The following is a 15699-nucleotide window of genomic DNA, read 5'->3' as shown; positions in this document are numbered from 1 at the left end:
CCCGTATAAGATGGGCCAGCAGACTATGGGCTGATGTTATGTATATCCTTGATGTTGATGGGTGGGCCCATCTATGCTGATGTTATAAATATCCTTGATGATGGTGGATGGGCCGGAAGAAATATTATTACTGATGGAGATGGGTGTGTGAGAGGTGACGAGACTCAGACTAAGGAACTAAGGATGGGAACAGACTCAGTCTTGGATCGAAAGACTAAGATTAACTATGGATCATACCTAAGGATGGGAACGGACTTAGTAGAGTAGTAGTTAGTAAGGGTAGAGTAGAATCATTAATAAGAAAGCTCACCTCAGTCTTGGATCGAAAGACTGAGGGAGATTATTCGATGAAGAGAGGAATTAATATGTTTGATTGAGATGGAGAATCAATGGGGAATGTGTATGATGCATGGTAGGAGGAGTGATTGTGTATGTAAAAGGAAAAAGGTTAAGTATGTATAAAGGTCATATCTTGATACTCCCACTCAGACGCAAATCACTAGAGACGTGTGTGTAGCTTATTCAGCTGGTTCTTCATTTGAAGGTGAACAAAGGGCGAGTGAGTGACGATGGTTGTGGAAAAGTTTTTGTGGTAGGGATTTCGTGAAAATGTTGGCAACCATATCGTGTGTGGGTACATATGGAATAATGATGGTCCCATCGCTAACTAGATCTCGAATGAAGTGATAGCAGATGTGAATGTGCTTTGCCCAGTTGTGAAATTGCAGGTTTTTTGTTAGTGCATGACTTCCATTATTATCACTGTATAGTGTGGTGGGGGTGATCAGTGACAGGTTGAGACCAAAGTTGCATAGCAGCTGACTGAGATGGATCTGCTCACGGGCTGTGTTAGAGAGAGAGATGTATTCAGCTTCAGTGGACGAAGTCGCAACGATGGATTGCTTTTGAGCATGCCAACTAATGGGGGAACTGAAGAGATAGTAGACATAGCCCCCAATCGAACGACTATCATCTTTGTCAGACGTGAAGTCTGAGTCTGAGTAACCAATGAGTCCTTGGTTGGATAAACCAAAGGTCAGGGAATGATGTGTGGATCCACGGAGGTAATGAAGGACATGGTGAAGTTGGTGATAGTGCTCTATGCCAGGGTTGCTCAAAAATTTCGACAGCGTCAATACTGCATATGCAATGTCAGGATGACTAACGCACATAGCGAAGTTGAGTTCCCCAATGACATGCGCATATGGCATGTGCGTGAATTGTCGCACTTCAGTTTGCGTGAGGGGTGCAGATGACTTCGTCAAGGAGATGCCTGGGACCATGGGGGTAGACACTGGACTACAATCTGACATCTGAGTTTCACTGAGGATCTGTTCAAGAAAAGAGGATTGGTTGATGGTAAGGAGCTTCTTGGAGCAATCACATGTGATATGCATCCCTAAAAAATGACATGCTTTGCCAAGATCCTTCATCTCAAAATGTTTGCCCATCTCCAACTTAAAAACATTAAGGAAATTGCGACAATTCAATGCGAGCAACATGTCGTCAATGTAAATGAGGAGCCAAATGGTCTTGTCACCCTTGCGCAGGACATACAGACTATAGTCTGCTTCACTGCGAACAAAATTGAAGCCTTCTTTTCATAAGAAGTTGTCAAGCATCTTGTTCCATTGACGACCAGCTTGCTTGAGTCTGTAAATGGCCTTGAGAAGTTTCCAGACCCAGTCTGGGTGTTCAGAATCTTTGAAACCTGGTGGTTGACACATGTAGATTTCTTCATCAAGGTTGCCATTGAGGAAAGCAGTCTTGATGTCCATTTGATCAAGTTCAAGATCGAACTTAGCGACCATGGAGAGTAGCACATGTACCGTGTCGTACTTTGTGACAGGGGCGAAGGTGTTGGTATAGTCTAGACCTTTGATCTGGGTGAAACCCTGTGCAACAAGATGGGCCTTATGATGGGCAATCTGACCATTCTCGTCATATTTGTGTGAGTATACCCACCGTGAGCCTACTGCTTTTCTCCCTGATGGGAGTGGTGTTAAGACACCCACTCCTTTTTCTCCCAATGAAGCTAACTCTTCATTCATCACACTTTCCCAATGACCCAAATCTGTTGACAAGCGAGCTGCAGATATTGTTTTGAGGGGGAGCTTCTGTCCATCAATCTTATTGCCATCTGTCAAGGATACATGTCTTGCGGAGTGTTCGATGATGGCGTTGGGGGTTGCAGTAGTATCACAATCTTGTTCTTCATCAACTTCCTCCTCGACAGTGATGGGGACATAGGTCCAATGCTGCTGTACTGGAATATGTTTGGTCGGAATGGCAACAGACTTCGGAACCACTGGTCATGCGTCGATGCATTGACGTGTTGAATGTCGTGGCTCAGGAGGTGGTGCTGTTTCTATAGGAAGTTCAGTAGTGACAGGAACTGGCAGAACATTGTCGTTTGACTGCAGGAATGGCTGTGGAGGTTCAGGGATGGGAGGAGTGGAAAACAGAAGTGCTCTCACTGAAACATTATTTGGTCCTGGTAATGTGATCTCAGAGCCATCTTCTCAAGGTCGTGTGATTTTGAAGCCATCTTCTGATATTGGCAGTGATTGTGGCAATGCGTGAGTGGACTGCTGCATTAGCGTGCACTGATTATATAGTTCGACAAGGGGGGAAATGACTGAGTTGGGTGTGCCATAGAAGACGGTTTCATCAAAATGGACATTCTGGGAGCGTACTGTTTGTCATGTCACCGGGTCCCATAGAAGGTATCCAGCATCCTTGACATGTCTTAATAAGAAGCACCACCTTGTGACAAATTTGTATTTGTTGCGATTATTGTCTGGGATGTGAGCATAGGCAAGGCAGCCAAATGGACATAAGTATGAGACATTTGGTAGTTCACCATAGAATAGTTCAAAAGGTGTCCTATTGTCAGTGGCTGACGACGGAAGGAAGTTCTTGATGTAAGCTGAGTTGAGGATTGCATGACCCCAGAACAAATGAGGGTAACCGCTCTGGTGGTGAGCACTCAATGCTCGAGTGGCAACAGTCTGGTGTCCGCGCTCTGCAACACCGTTTTGTTCTGCTGTGTATGGCATTGTAAGCTCATGTTCAATGCCCTTACTGCACAGAAGCTCAATGGTAGCGTGAGAGACATATTCACTGCCATTGTCACTCCAGAGACATTTGACTCGCTGACCTAACTGGTTCTCAATCCAAGCGATATATCACAGAAGATGAGAATGTACCTCACTCTTGTGTTTAAGGAGGTAAATAGTCAAAAAGTGTGAAAAATCATCTGTGAAGGCGATGAAATAGGTTTCGCCAGATTGTGTTGCAGTGTTGACAGGTCCCCAAACATCAGTGTGAATGAGCTCTGCAATGTGTGTTGCACGGTGTCGAGCATGAGGCAGGAATGGTAAGTGTTTTTGCTTGCCCATTAGGCATGATGGGCAGTCAATATGGTCACCAGGTCCTGCGGACTTGTCTGAGGAATCAAGAGTCAATCCCACTACAACTTTCTCAGCTTTTCGCAAGGTAGAATTTGAGGCATGGCCCATACGTGCATGCCATACAGCCAGTGGTAAGGGCATAGCCGAGGTGGACCTGCTGGCAAAAGCCACATGGGTGTGCTTGGCCCATAGATAGTACAAACCAGCAGAGCACTCCACACGTGCAATCACAGTTCTATTAGCACGATGCATTTGTCCTCCTTCAGCATCCATTTGGAAGAAGATGCCTTCCGACACTAAAGCAGACACAGATATCAGTGTGTACCGTAGGTCAGGTACATGGAGGAAGGGGAGTTTGATGGACTCATGTTTCCTGTTGTTGTTGAGCGCTAGTGTGATGAATCCCCATCCTGGGGCAAGAACGGTATCATTATTGGCAAGCTTCACTATTAGGGGAGGGTTATAGGTTCTGTAACGAGTGAAGAGGGAGTGTTTGGATTCCATATGTGTGGTGGCAGCTGAGTCTACATGGAATGGGAATGAAATAGTGTTCATATTAGAGTAACTGGCAGAATGCACAGGAAGACAAAGGAAGAATGGGATGTTGTCAGGTTGTCCTAACGTGAGAGCCAATATGTCAGTGCCTTGTGAGGGTGAGGAAGGGATACATGCTGACATATTGGGCACATCCGATTTTCCTAGGTGAGCATGGCAGTTGTGCCAGATGTGGCCTGTACGTTTGCAAGACCCACATGTCAAATGCCATGAAAGTTCCCATTTGTCACCCTTGGTAATGTTGAGCTCCTTCGGCTTCAGATGCTCAGCTGGCTTCCCCGGTTTGATAGCTCTAGCTGCCATGGCAGTGTGATGCGTATGTGGGTTGTCTGATCCAAAACTCACATAGTACTGTTTGGAGTTTCAGATCTGATTTATGACGCCTTCGAGCGTTAGTTTTCCAGCATTTGCATCAGCACTATGAAGAATAAGTTGCGAGAGTGGGGCATAGAAGTCTGGTAATGCACAGAGCAATGCTTGTACAAGAGTGTACTCGTTGCACTTCCATTCTGTTGACTCAATAGCTTTGAACTGGGCCTTAATATCTGTAACTTCCTTGATTGAAAGCGTGAGTGAATCACTGTCTGAAGCTTTTGGGAGGTCGAAAACATGACCCATAAGACGTGTGAAATGGATACTGATGGTGGCCTGGTACTTATTCTCAAGCACCTTCCAAACAAGTGCAGGATCTGAAACACCTGTGAAATGGATTAAGTTGCTGGAGTGCACAGCCATCCTGAGCAATCCTTTGGTAATACTCTGTCGTTCACAAAAGGACATGACATCTACACTTGCTATATGTGTGGCAAGTTGTTGTGCAAAAATTGCATCGGACTCAGTAGAGAGTTTGATTGGCAGTTGCGGTTCCTTTTCATCACCAATGAGGAGGCGCCAGAGGTTGAATAAGGATAACCAGAGGTCCATAGATGTGACCCATGACAAATAGTTGGATCCATTTGCATCTAGTGGAGAATGGGGAAATGAAGAAGGAATTCGGATATTGGAAGACATCTTGGATGATAATGAAAAGAGCGTCAGCAATGGCAACAATTGAGAAGATGGAATGGGCAGTTTGAAGGTGGAATGAGAGGAAAGAGTGGGCGTCAATGGTGGTGATGGCAGTAAGGGGATAGATAGCACCCATGGGTCAAGCAGTGACAAGGGCCAGCCTTGTTCCAGTTTGGGAAAAGTTGGAGAGGCTCAGATAAGGCAAGTGGAAGTGAGAAACGAATGTAGGCCTAGTCTGAGCCAGGGCTCATAACCTGTGAGAGGTGACGAGACTCGGACTAAGGAACTAAGGATGGGAACGGACTCAGTCTTGGATCGAAAGACTAAGATTAACTATGGATCATACCTAAGGATGGGAACGGACTTAGTAGAGTAGTAGTTAGTAAGGGTAGAGTAGAATCATTAATAAGAAAGCTCACCTCAGTCTTGGATCGAAAGACTGAGGGAGATTATTCAATGAAGAGAGGAATTAATATGTTTGATTGAGATGGAGAATCAATGGGGAATGTGTATGACGCATGGTAGGAGGAGTGATTGTGTATGTAAAAGGAAAAAGGTTAAGTACGTATAAAGGTCATATCTTGATAGGGTGGGCCCATCTGGGCAATATGTAGAGTAGAATAGACATATATTATAGACAGCTGGGCTGAAGAGAGATGTATGGTAGATATTATTATGTAGACAGGTGGGCTGATGTATTAGTATTATTTGTAGACAGGTGGGCTGAGGTGGGGGCTATATTAGATAGATGGGTGGGCCGATGTAGGGTATATTAGATAGACAGGTGGGCCAATGGGGCAGGGAAATATGTATTATATACAGTGGCTCAAAAAACTGTCCACATGTTTTTGCATTTTTTACTATTTACAATATTGTGTGAGAATACATAAAGACCTCAGTGACATGCTGATACCATATTGTGGTGCTGCTTCAGGGCTTTGGATTGAGCACCACATCGTGAGAATCAGAGGAGATAAGGTGGAGATACAAGGCTTACAAAATTGTGACTCATGTGGACAGTTTTTTGAGCACATATTGAAACTATATAAATCATCATTTATGACACCATAATAATCATGCCACCATTAAATAAATTATAAAGTGGTGTCATTATGTCATTTTAAAACCATATCTAACTATACAAACCAAAAATTTCCATATGTCATGGTTATATTCACCATGAAAGCCACCCCCCCTGCGCAAAGGGATAATATCCTCTCTCTTTCCTATTCTGGCCTCTCTGCTTGTCAAATTTCCTCTAGAACTGGAGTATCCAAGTCCACTGTGGCCAAGTTCATCAAAGAAAGTCACACAGACAAGGAAAACTTCTGTGAAGGGCGTCCATCCAAGCTCACCTCTACTGATAGGAGGGCTATTATTCAACATATCACTACAGGAAAGGCTGATAATGCTGTCCAGGTCACCTATTACATCAATTCCACCATCACATTCCCTGTCTCTTTACACACTGTGAGAAACATTCTCAAGACAGCTCATCTCAGGTCAGTAACAAGGAAGAAAAGGCTCTCCTCTCTATCACACATATGCAGAGATGACTAACCTTTGCCTTAGCCCATCAGAATTGGATTACATGGACTGGAAGCATGTTATATGATCATATAAGACCACAATAAATAGGATTAGGTCAAATGGCAAGGTATATATGTGAAAAAAGAAGGGTGCTAGTCCTCTCTGCATATGTGTGATAGAGAGGAGAGCCTTTTCTTCCTTGTTACTGACCTGAGATGAGCTGTCTTGAGAATGTTTCTCACAGTGTGTAAAGAGACAGGGAATGTGATGGTGGAATTGATGTAATAGGTGACCTGGACAGCATTATCAGCCTTTCCTGTAGTGATATGTTAAATAATAGCCCTCCTATCAGTAGAGGTGAGCTTGGATGGACGCCCTTCACAGAAGTTTTCCTTGTCTGTGTGACTTTCTTTGATGAACTTGGCCACAGTGGACTTGGATACTCCAGTTCTAGAGGAAATTTGACAAGCAGAGAGGCCAGAATAGGAAAGAGAGAGGATATTATCCCTTTGAGCAGGGGGGGTGGCTTTCATGGTGAATATAACCATGACATATGGAAATTTTTGGTTTGTATAGTTAGATATGGTTTTAAAATGACATAATGACACCACTTTATAATTTATTTAATGGTGGCATGATTATTATGGTGTCATAAATGATGATTTATATAGTTTCAATATGTGCTCAAAAAACTGTCCACATGAGTCACAATTTTGTAAGCCTTGTATCTCCACCTTATCTCCTCTGATTCTCACGATGTGGTGCTCAATCCAAAGCCCTGAAGCAGCACCACAATATGGTATCAGCATGTCACTGAGGTCTTTATGTATTCTCACACAATATTGTAAATAGTAAAAAATGCAAAAACATGTGGACAGTTTTTTGAGCCACTGTATATGGGTGGGCCGATGGAGGGGGATGTCATATAAACAGGTAGGCTGATGGGGCAGGAAATATGTATTATATATACAGGAGGGCTGACATAGGGTATATTAGATAGACAGGTGGGCCAATGGAGGGGGATGTCATATAAATGGGTGGGCCCAGATACATATCATTTAGACATATGGGCCAAGGTATTGGTATACTATATGGACATATGAGCAATGCTGTTGCACTAGTTTTGATCCAAGTCATCAATGACATTCAGACTCAGATCCTGTCAATGTCAATCAAAGTCAACACAGTGAGTACTGAGTCCCGAAACCTGAACATCAAACCCCAACCATCGAAACCCAAAACCCAAAGTTTTGAAACACCAACATTGAAACTCAAAACTCAAAACTCAAACATTTTTATGACTGTCAAGTTTCCAGTCTTGAATCACTGAGTCCTGCATACCAAATGCTGACACCTGAAGTTGTGTTGGTACTTGGACTTTGGGACTCAGTGATTTGATACTTGAAAGTCATACCAATATCTGAATTTCGAGTTTCGAGTTTCAAGACTTGAATCACCAAGTCCTGAAACCCAAACATTGAAACCCAACACCCAAAACTCACAGGTTGTACCAATATCTGAATTTTGAGTTTTGAGTTTTGAGTTTTGAGACTCAAATCAGCAAGTCCCAAAACCTGAGTCCCGAACATTGAAACCTGACACCCAAAATTGGAAAGTCGTACCAATATCTGAATTTCAAGTGTCAAATTTTGAGACTCAAATCACTGAGTCCCAAAGCCTAACACCTGAAACTTGAAAGTTGTAAAAATGTATGAGTTTTGAGTTTTGAGTTTGAAAATTGAGACTTGAAACTCATACATTTTTACAACTGTTGAGTTTTGGGTGTCAGGTTTTGGGACTTGATGATTTGAGTCTTGAAACTCAAAATTCAGATATTGGTACAACCTTTGAGTTTTGGGTGTTGGGTTTTGATGTTCAGGTTTCAGGACTCAGTGATTTGAGTTTTGAAACTCAAAACTTGAAATTCAGATATTGGTACAACTTTTGAGTTTCAGGTGTCAGGTTTTGATGTTTGGGACTTGGGACTTGGGACTCAGTGATTCAAGTCTCAAAACTCAAAACTCAAAATTCAGATATTGGTACAACCTGCAAGTTTCAGGTGTTGGGTTTCAATGTTTGGGACTTGGGACTCGAAACCTGACAGTCATAACAATGTATGAGTTTCAAGTTTTGAGTCTTGAATCACTGAGTCCCGAGTCCTGAAACCTGAACATCCAACCCCTTATATCCAACCCCAAAACCTGAAACTTAAAACTTGTCAAAATGTATGAGTTTTGAGGTTTGAGTGTCAATTTGTAAACTCAAAACTCATACATTTTGACAAGTTTTGAGTTTTGGGGTTTGATATAAGGGGTTAGATGTTTGGGTTTCAGGACTTGGGACTTGGTGATTCAAGACTCAAAACTTGAAACTCATACATTGTTATGACTGTCAGGTTTCAAGTTTTGATCTTTGTTTCTAACTTTTGGGTTTCGCTACTTGGTTTTTTGAGACTTGGTGATTGAATAAATGGACTGGCAGAGGTAACATTCATTGAAAAACTTGTATATATGTCTATCACTATGCAATTATATAGCCATGTCAACCTCCTCAGAAGATGCTTCAACCTTCACCTCAACATCCATGTCATTGGAAGAATCATATTCTGGGACCAGGTTGCCCAGATCACCTGGGTCTGCATTTTTGCTGGACGTATCTGGAAGCTCTGGTTGAACAACCCAGTTGTACTCAAACAGGAGGCCCTCAATGGCAAAGGCATCCTCAAATTTTGGGGGTGCAGGTGTCATCTCTCCAATTGAGAGATCAATGAGAGGGGGGAGTGCAAATGTGGATGGTGACATGGACAGGGGACAGATTGATCAAGCAACAAGGATGTTGCATTGGCCAGAGGTTCAGGAAGTGGGAATGCAGGGTGCCAGTTGACGATTTCACACCTAAGGCCTTTATGGAGGCATTGCAGGGTATTAATCTTACCATCCTGCTCTGCCACATGAGCCTCGAGAATGGTGATGCGAGCTGTGCCATCCCAAATTGCAATTGCCATGGCATGAAGATCCAGCATGAGCAGGTCGAGTGCTGCAGCAGGGACTGCCAGACTGGGTGCTGGAGCAGGGACTGCTGAACTCAAAGACAGAAGTGCTACAAGGGAAAATTATGGTCAGATGGTGATGAAACAAAACTCAGGTGACTTATGAGCTGGTGCAGGGTGCCTTGCCAGCAGTGATGGTCTTGCTGTGACCACACGTCTGGGTCTTGGGGGTTGTCACAGCCACGACACCCGGAGTTCTGGACTTGCCACGAGACTGACTGTGAGTCCAGGCCTTGGATTGGGAGGTGGGGGGAGCAATGGAGGGAGCCTTGGAGGGCATCCTGGACCTTGTGTTCTGGGTGGTAGAGGACCCACAAACACGTTTTGGCAGGGTACCCATAGTTGCTGGGATGCACTTGACCTTCTTTGTTGTGCAGTGGACACATGACATACATGGATTTCCAGTCCTCTTGTCCAACTGAGTTGCACAGGGCCACTTTAGCTTGGTGCAAACCTGGCATGGGTTGTTCTGTGGATTGTGTTAGTGAATGGACACTTGTCAAATAAATCAAAGTACTCACTGGTCCGGGAATAAGAATATCACCTCCATTGATAACTGGGGGTGCCTCCACTGGGCTTTTGGGAGTCAGCTGGGAGGGCTTGATGACTGCCAGGTGACTGCTGGCAATCACCTGGTACATTGTGAGCATACACCTGAGTCCTGGACACATAAATGTGACTTACTGTAGCAGGGCCAAAGGGCTTTTTGGTTGGAACCCAGGGTGATCTAGGCGAATTGAAGAGCTGGGGAAGGATGACCTCCAGCACTCCACCTGAAAATGGCTACAAGACAATGTGAGCCAAGTCAAAGATGAACCAGACAACATACCTGAATACCCATGTCTTCCTCATCTTCTGAGTCCACTAGGGGCTTGGACATCACCCAGCAAGAGGACTTCACATGCTTGCAAGTCTTCATCGCAGACTTTGGTGGTTGGGAGGAGAGTCCTGAAATCATGGGAGACTTCCTCTTCCAACTCCCTTCTGCCTTGGGCTCCAGGTCAGCATCAATGGCCTTACCTTTCCCCTTGTCCCAGAACTCAGTGGTGGTGTCAGTGGAGGGACTGGCAACATTGCTGGCATGGATGGGTGGGGAGGGAAAGTCCACTGGAATCAGACCTATGGAGGGAGGAGCAGCAACTGGGAGATCAAAGGTATGGTCACCTAAGGCCTCCCAGGCAAGGAGCTTGGGGTGCCAGATGTGCATCAAGAGATGGGGATCATCATATCCAATATTGTGCCAGTTGGGCCAGACCTGGGGAGTCATGCCCCAGACATGCAATAGCTCCTTGGAGCATGAAAGCACAATGCCGGGCAGGGGTCCAGACCCATAGTCCTTGATCACTTGAGCCTGCCTGGATGTTAGAGAGAGAAAAAGAAAACAAAAGAAAGCTACATACCACAAGTGAACTGACCTGTGTTTTCAGAGAAAAGTAGCTGTTACACAGGGGAATCTGCCAGGTGCCACTGATGATGGCCATGATCTGGGCAGTGGATGCCTTGAGACCGGTCAAAGAGTTGTCAACTGGAGTGGACATGATGATTGAGTTGAGAGATTTAAAGATCTTGAAATTGGGTTGAAATCAGTTATCACAAGGATGAAGTTTCAAAAGAAACAAGACATTTGATGGACAATTGATAAAATTGTTGATTGTTTGTCTTTGTTTGGTCTTGGTTCAACTTCCAGCAATTGCCAGTTTTGTATTGAACTTCGAAGTTTTTTCAATTATCAGTCAACAAATCAGTAAGTTCCCCACACAACATGAGTCCACAGACAGCCATTTGATTCAATGACCCTCCAGTGACTGACTACAATTCAATGGATGTGGATGAGTCCACTGTGTCCTGGGCATCACTAGGTGTGTTGTATTTTTATCATGCCTTATCTATTTACTGGGTATCCCTTAGATGATCTATACCTAGGGCCGGATGATGACATAGAATATGATTCTCCATCATCCAGATCACTGGATGTCTTGGCTGCAATACCTGGTAAGTTTATACATTCATTAGGATTGAGGATCACCATGCATGCTCACTAAACCCTTACAGATCAATCACCTCCAGCTCAAGCTGATCATCTAGGTTTTCTCATTGATCCAGACTTGTACCTCAGGCCTGAGGATGATATCATTGATGTGGATGAGTTGCTGGATTCTGCTGATCCTAAGATTGATGTTCTGGCTGCATCAGAAGCATCTATGTCATGTGAGTCCATTAATTCCAGAGGATTATAGATACTTATTGTATCTCCCAAGTAGATGACACCTCTAATGAACTTCATTCAGAGTATCCAGAGCTCACTACTGAAGATTTACATTCAATGGCCTGGGAGTTCCGACCATTTGGGTCATATGAACACACCAGGTGTGAGTATCTGACAAAGCAGATCATTTATCTCTGTGCCAATTTTTCTGCAAGTGCAATCTGTTTAAGATCGACTTGGTGATTACAAACACTGTACCAGGGATCTTCCTGATCCTTCCATTCCACTGCTACTCGAGGCTGAGCGACCCTTCTGGATCCCAAACAGCACCCCTCCCTATTCATTCTTCCAAGCTGACATCACAAACACTCTCATCCCACATTGCCTCCACATCTCCTTCAAAAGGTGCTCCATATACGCAGGTCCCTTCTTATGAGTGACTTGTGCCTGTATCTCAGGAGGAGGAAAGTTGTTGGACCATTCTTCAGCTGTTTCCTTTGCCTTCTCCAACTCATTGTCAGACAATTCAGCCATGACTCTCTTCACAGCCACCTGATAATGCTTGAACATACTGGGACCTCCTGGCTTTGCCCTGGACTCATCCTCAATCCTCTTTAGCACCTCTTCCCAGTTCCACTGGTAGATCACCATCCTAGGTGTCCATTTCCTCCCATACTTTATCATGTCCTTCCTTTCCTTCTTTTTCCTGTTGTTGAACAACCAAGTCTTGTATATCTGAGCATTGATAGAAGAATAAGATATTAAAATTTTAGTTTTTCAACAGAGAGGATGAATCACCTGCTTCCTCTTCTTCCATTGTGCTTGGTCAACCTTAGGAGCAAATAACCTGGCAGCCCTAGCTATGGTAGTGAAAACTGCTCACTTCTCTTTCTGTTTTGCTGAAGTCCACTTAGGAAGGTAGTTCTTCAACTCCAAATTTTTGTTTTTCATGAGCTTCTGTGTCTGTGGTTGATGTGTCCTATGTCTTCCAGAAGTCAACTGAGTGGAGTGACCTGATCTTGCCATGGTGAATGAGATTGCAGAATGGGCTGAGGATAAGCAAGGTGGAAGCAATAATGGTGACAAGTTGAACTTTGAGCAAAGCCTAACAGTTGGTTAATCGACCCATATTGGATGCAATGCCATTAGTGGAAATGAATTTGTAATGATGCATCAAGACTGCATAACATCATATTGCAACAATGATTCATTTGACCTTCCTGAGCTAATGCTTTACTTGCAACATCAGAAACTAAGATGAAGATAGGTAGATGTACCCCACTGCAAAAATCCCACAGGGTAGAAGTAAGGGGCAGTAAGGGTAGGAAAACTTGGGTCAAGGTCCCACTTGCTAGCACAAAACAACATGCCTACAGGTCCATGCCTGACTCTCCCCCAGAATCACCAACACTTCAGCCTGTTGAGGCACCACCTCCTTGGGAAGACTTTCCTGACAATGCTTATGAGCATGACCAAGGCTCATTTGAGCCTTTGCAACTCCCAAAAACCATGGCAAGTTCATGTAAAATGTTGGATTGTCATTCAAACAATAGCTAAGCATAAAAAATGCAGAGTCAGAATGACTACCTCAGGCAGTGGCTGCCAAGGCAGGAATCATATCTACATCACCTCCTAGATCGAGAAGCTCCACCAGAAGATAGGAGATGCATCATCTGCAACCAGGATGGGGTCTACAAATGTCAAGATTGTCTTGGGGAGCCACTATATTGCACTGGCTGTTGCAGGAGTCAATATCTTTGCAATCCTTTCCACTGAATCAGTCAATGGAATAGTCAATTCTTCAAGCAGAGTTGTCTCACCCATGTTGGACATGTCATACACCTTGGTCATGATGGCAAACAATGTCTGGTCCTCACAGATAGGTGGGATTTGTTTGAAGAAGACAAGCATGAAGACCAGCTTGAGCCTGAAGATCAACCATCTGTGTTGGGACCCGAGTTCCAGCCAAAGGAAAACACCATGGTCATCATTGACAAGTCTGGAGTTCATCACCTCAAGGTTCAATGCTGTGATTGTCCAAATGCCATGAGTCCAGACATTCAAATGTTTTGACATGGATTTTTCCCCATATCATTTAACAAGCCTAAGACTTTGTTCACCTTCAGGGTGCTCGATGATTTTCTATTGGACAACCTCAAATGTGGCACCTCGGTAATGAACTATTACAGCAAGCTCCAGTGAATGACCTTGAGCATGTTTCCACATCTTGTTCTGGTAACACCAAATCTCTGACATCTAAAGGACATTATATTGACAAAGCATGTGGCAAGGACTGATACAGAGAGCTCATGAGAGTCACTCAACAGTGGAGGCAGTTGAAGGCCATGAAATGGCATGGATTTGGCCATCATTCTAACAACCCGAATGCAGGAGATCTTGCATTGTTTTGCCTCACATGTCCTCAGCCTGGGATTAATGTATCCTTGTCAGGGGATGAATCACTTGATGAGTGAGTCTAGTTTGATACTGAAGTCACCTCAGCTATAATAATGACTCCAAGCTGGAAATACACCCACTCATTTGTTATGGACGGAAATTTCAAAGCTGAACACCTGCATCCCATCAAGCCATTTGATGAAGTGTGGCTTTCTGATGGGTTGGGATTCATGGTGGGAAAGGACAGGTATAAAACCCATCTTGCAGAGGCTGCTGACACATTAGAAAAATCGAGCTGCAACAATCACTGGGCAGTGAATCAAGCAAATGTGGCTTGGCACAAGCTGGAGTCCATGGGAATCAGGGGAGTTGCCTGTGCCTGACATGGTTGCTTTGTCCCTCACTCAATGGTAGATTTTCAGAAAGGTGAAAGGCAAGCCAACCATGCCATTCTACATTCATGAGTTAACGATGCATCATTTGCAGACAAATGAACATGGATTATGCCCTTTGTGAGGCTGCCCAGCACAACATGGAAGGCATAACCAGGGCTGTCACTTTCTATGACATCAACTGTCAATACAACAAGCACTTTCAGATTTAGGTGGATTGAAGCCGATTTCTTGAAATAGTTCTGGAATTGACCATCATTCCTGGAATTGGGTTGTGGCATGTCCATGGACATCAGGACAGTGGCTATGTCCGATATGTGTTGAATTTTATTGAAGGCATAGTTGGATTGATGGTGAGATCATGGAGACCCTATGGTTGCATCTCAACCTGATTTCCCCTGCTGCTTGGGGAATGTCATCCCTGCATTGAAAGGAATGTCTTGATTATCAGATGAATGATTCCAATTTCTGCAAGATGATCCGCATGAAAAGGACTCTTTGCTGTACATACAAGCAGGCAAAGAATGGCATCGCCAAAAGTGAAAAGGCTTTCAACAGACTTGATAAAGCAGCACCTGCAGCTTCAAAGAAAGAATGGTTAGCCAGTGAGAGGATTGCTCAGTCCAGCAGAATAAATGATCCTGTGGTGATGAATGTATATGAGATTAATATCAAGAAGGGTAAGTTGACTTTGGCTACATTGAAGTCAGAATTAATTGTTGCACTCAGCACTGAGCAAAAAGGAGATTGAGCTTAGACTGCTGGAGGAGGGTAATGCCCATAATGCAGCACCTGCTTGCAGATCAGTGGTAACATGGATATCAATGGGGTTGGCAATTGAAGAGGCTCAAATTGCATTGGTCATTGAGCTCCGAAGAATTGGAAGAAGAACTACAGAGACACAGAGATTAGATATTGCCCAGCAATGTGATTGTCTCCAAGGCCAGATAGATGGATTCACTCGGTCTGCTCTTATGCATCTGGGAGAGGGATTTGATGCAGACAATGATCCTGATGACTTGAACATAGACATTCTCGATGATCTCAATGATGACCCAGCAGATTTCACCAACATATCTGATACATGGGCAAACTCCCCTGAGCTCACTGTCATCCCATTACCATCAAACCTCAGGGTAGATTGAAGCA

At 44.0% G+C, this 15699-nt stretch overlaps 4 protein-coding genes across 4 annotated transcripts; 1 reads left to right on the top strand and 3 right to left on the bottom strand.

Annotated features, from left to right (window-relative positions):
• Nucleotides 1-4331: 4331 nt before the first annotated feature.
• On the bottom strand, nt 4332-4979 carry BJ212DRAFT_1486746 (uncharacterized protein; the record flags this gene model as incomplete). Its single annotated transcript, XM_041341160.1, has 1 exon — nt 4332-4979. One exon carries the CDS (start codon nt 4977-4979, stop codon nt 4332-4334), a length of 648 nt encoding a protein of 215 aa, XP_041186891.1.
• A 4055-nt stretch (nt 4980-9034) lies between these two features.
• On the bottom strand, nt 9035-11093 carry BJ212DRAFT_1304341 (uncharacterized protein; the record flags this gene model as incomplete). The annotated part of the gene is made up of 9 exons (XM_041333578.1): nt 9035-9255; nt 9441-9605; nt 9656-9916; nt 9949-10024; nt 10077-10187; nt 10240-10338; nt 10385-10674; nt 10720-10906; nt 10971-11093. 9 exons carry the CDS (start codon nt 11091-11093, stop codon nt 9035-9037), a joined length of 1533 nt encoding a protein of 510 aa, XP_041186890.1.
• A 339-nt stretch (nt 11094-11432) lies between these two features.
• On the top strand, nt 11433-11990 carry BJ212DRAFT_1486743 (uncharacterized protein; the record flags this gene model as incomplete). The annotated part of the gene is made up of 4 exons (XM_041341159.1): nt 11433-11547; nt 11608-11763; nt 11817-11924; nt 11977-11990. 4 exons carry the CDS (start codon nt 11433-11435, stop codon nt 11988-11990), a joined length of 393 nt encoding a protein of 130 aa, XP_041186889.1.
• A 107-nt stretch (nt 11991-12097) lies between these two features.
• On the bottom strand, nt 12098-12787 carry BJ212DRAFT_1486742 (uncharacterized protein; the record flags this gene model as incomplete). The annotated part of the gene is made up of 3 exons (XM_041341158.1): nt 12098-12496; nt 12560-12617; nt 12645-12787. The coding sequence occupies 3 exons, from the start codon at nt 12785-12787 to the stop codon at nt 12098-12100; spliced, it is 600 nt and encodes a 199-aa protein (XP_041186888.1).
• Nucleotides 12788-15699: the final 2912 nt, after the last annotated feature.

The sequence above is a fragment of the Suillus subaureus genome (genome assembly GCF_016647635.1).
Source record: "Suillus subaureus strain MN1 chromosome Unknown BJ212scaffold_59, whole genome shotgun sequence".
In the NCBI taxonomy this organism is placed as follows: Eukaryota; Fungi; Basidiomycota; class Agaricomycetes; order Boletales; family Suillaceae; genus Suillus; species Suillus subaureus.
This window is presented reverse-complemented; position numbering and strand designations above follow the sequence as displayed.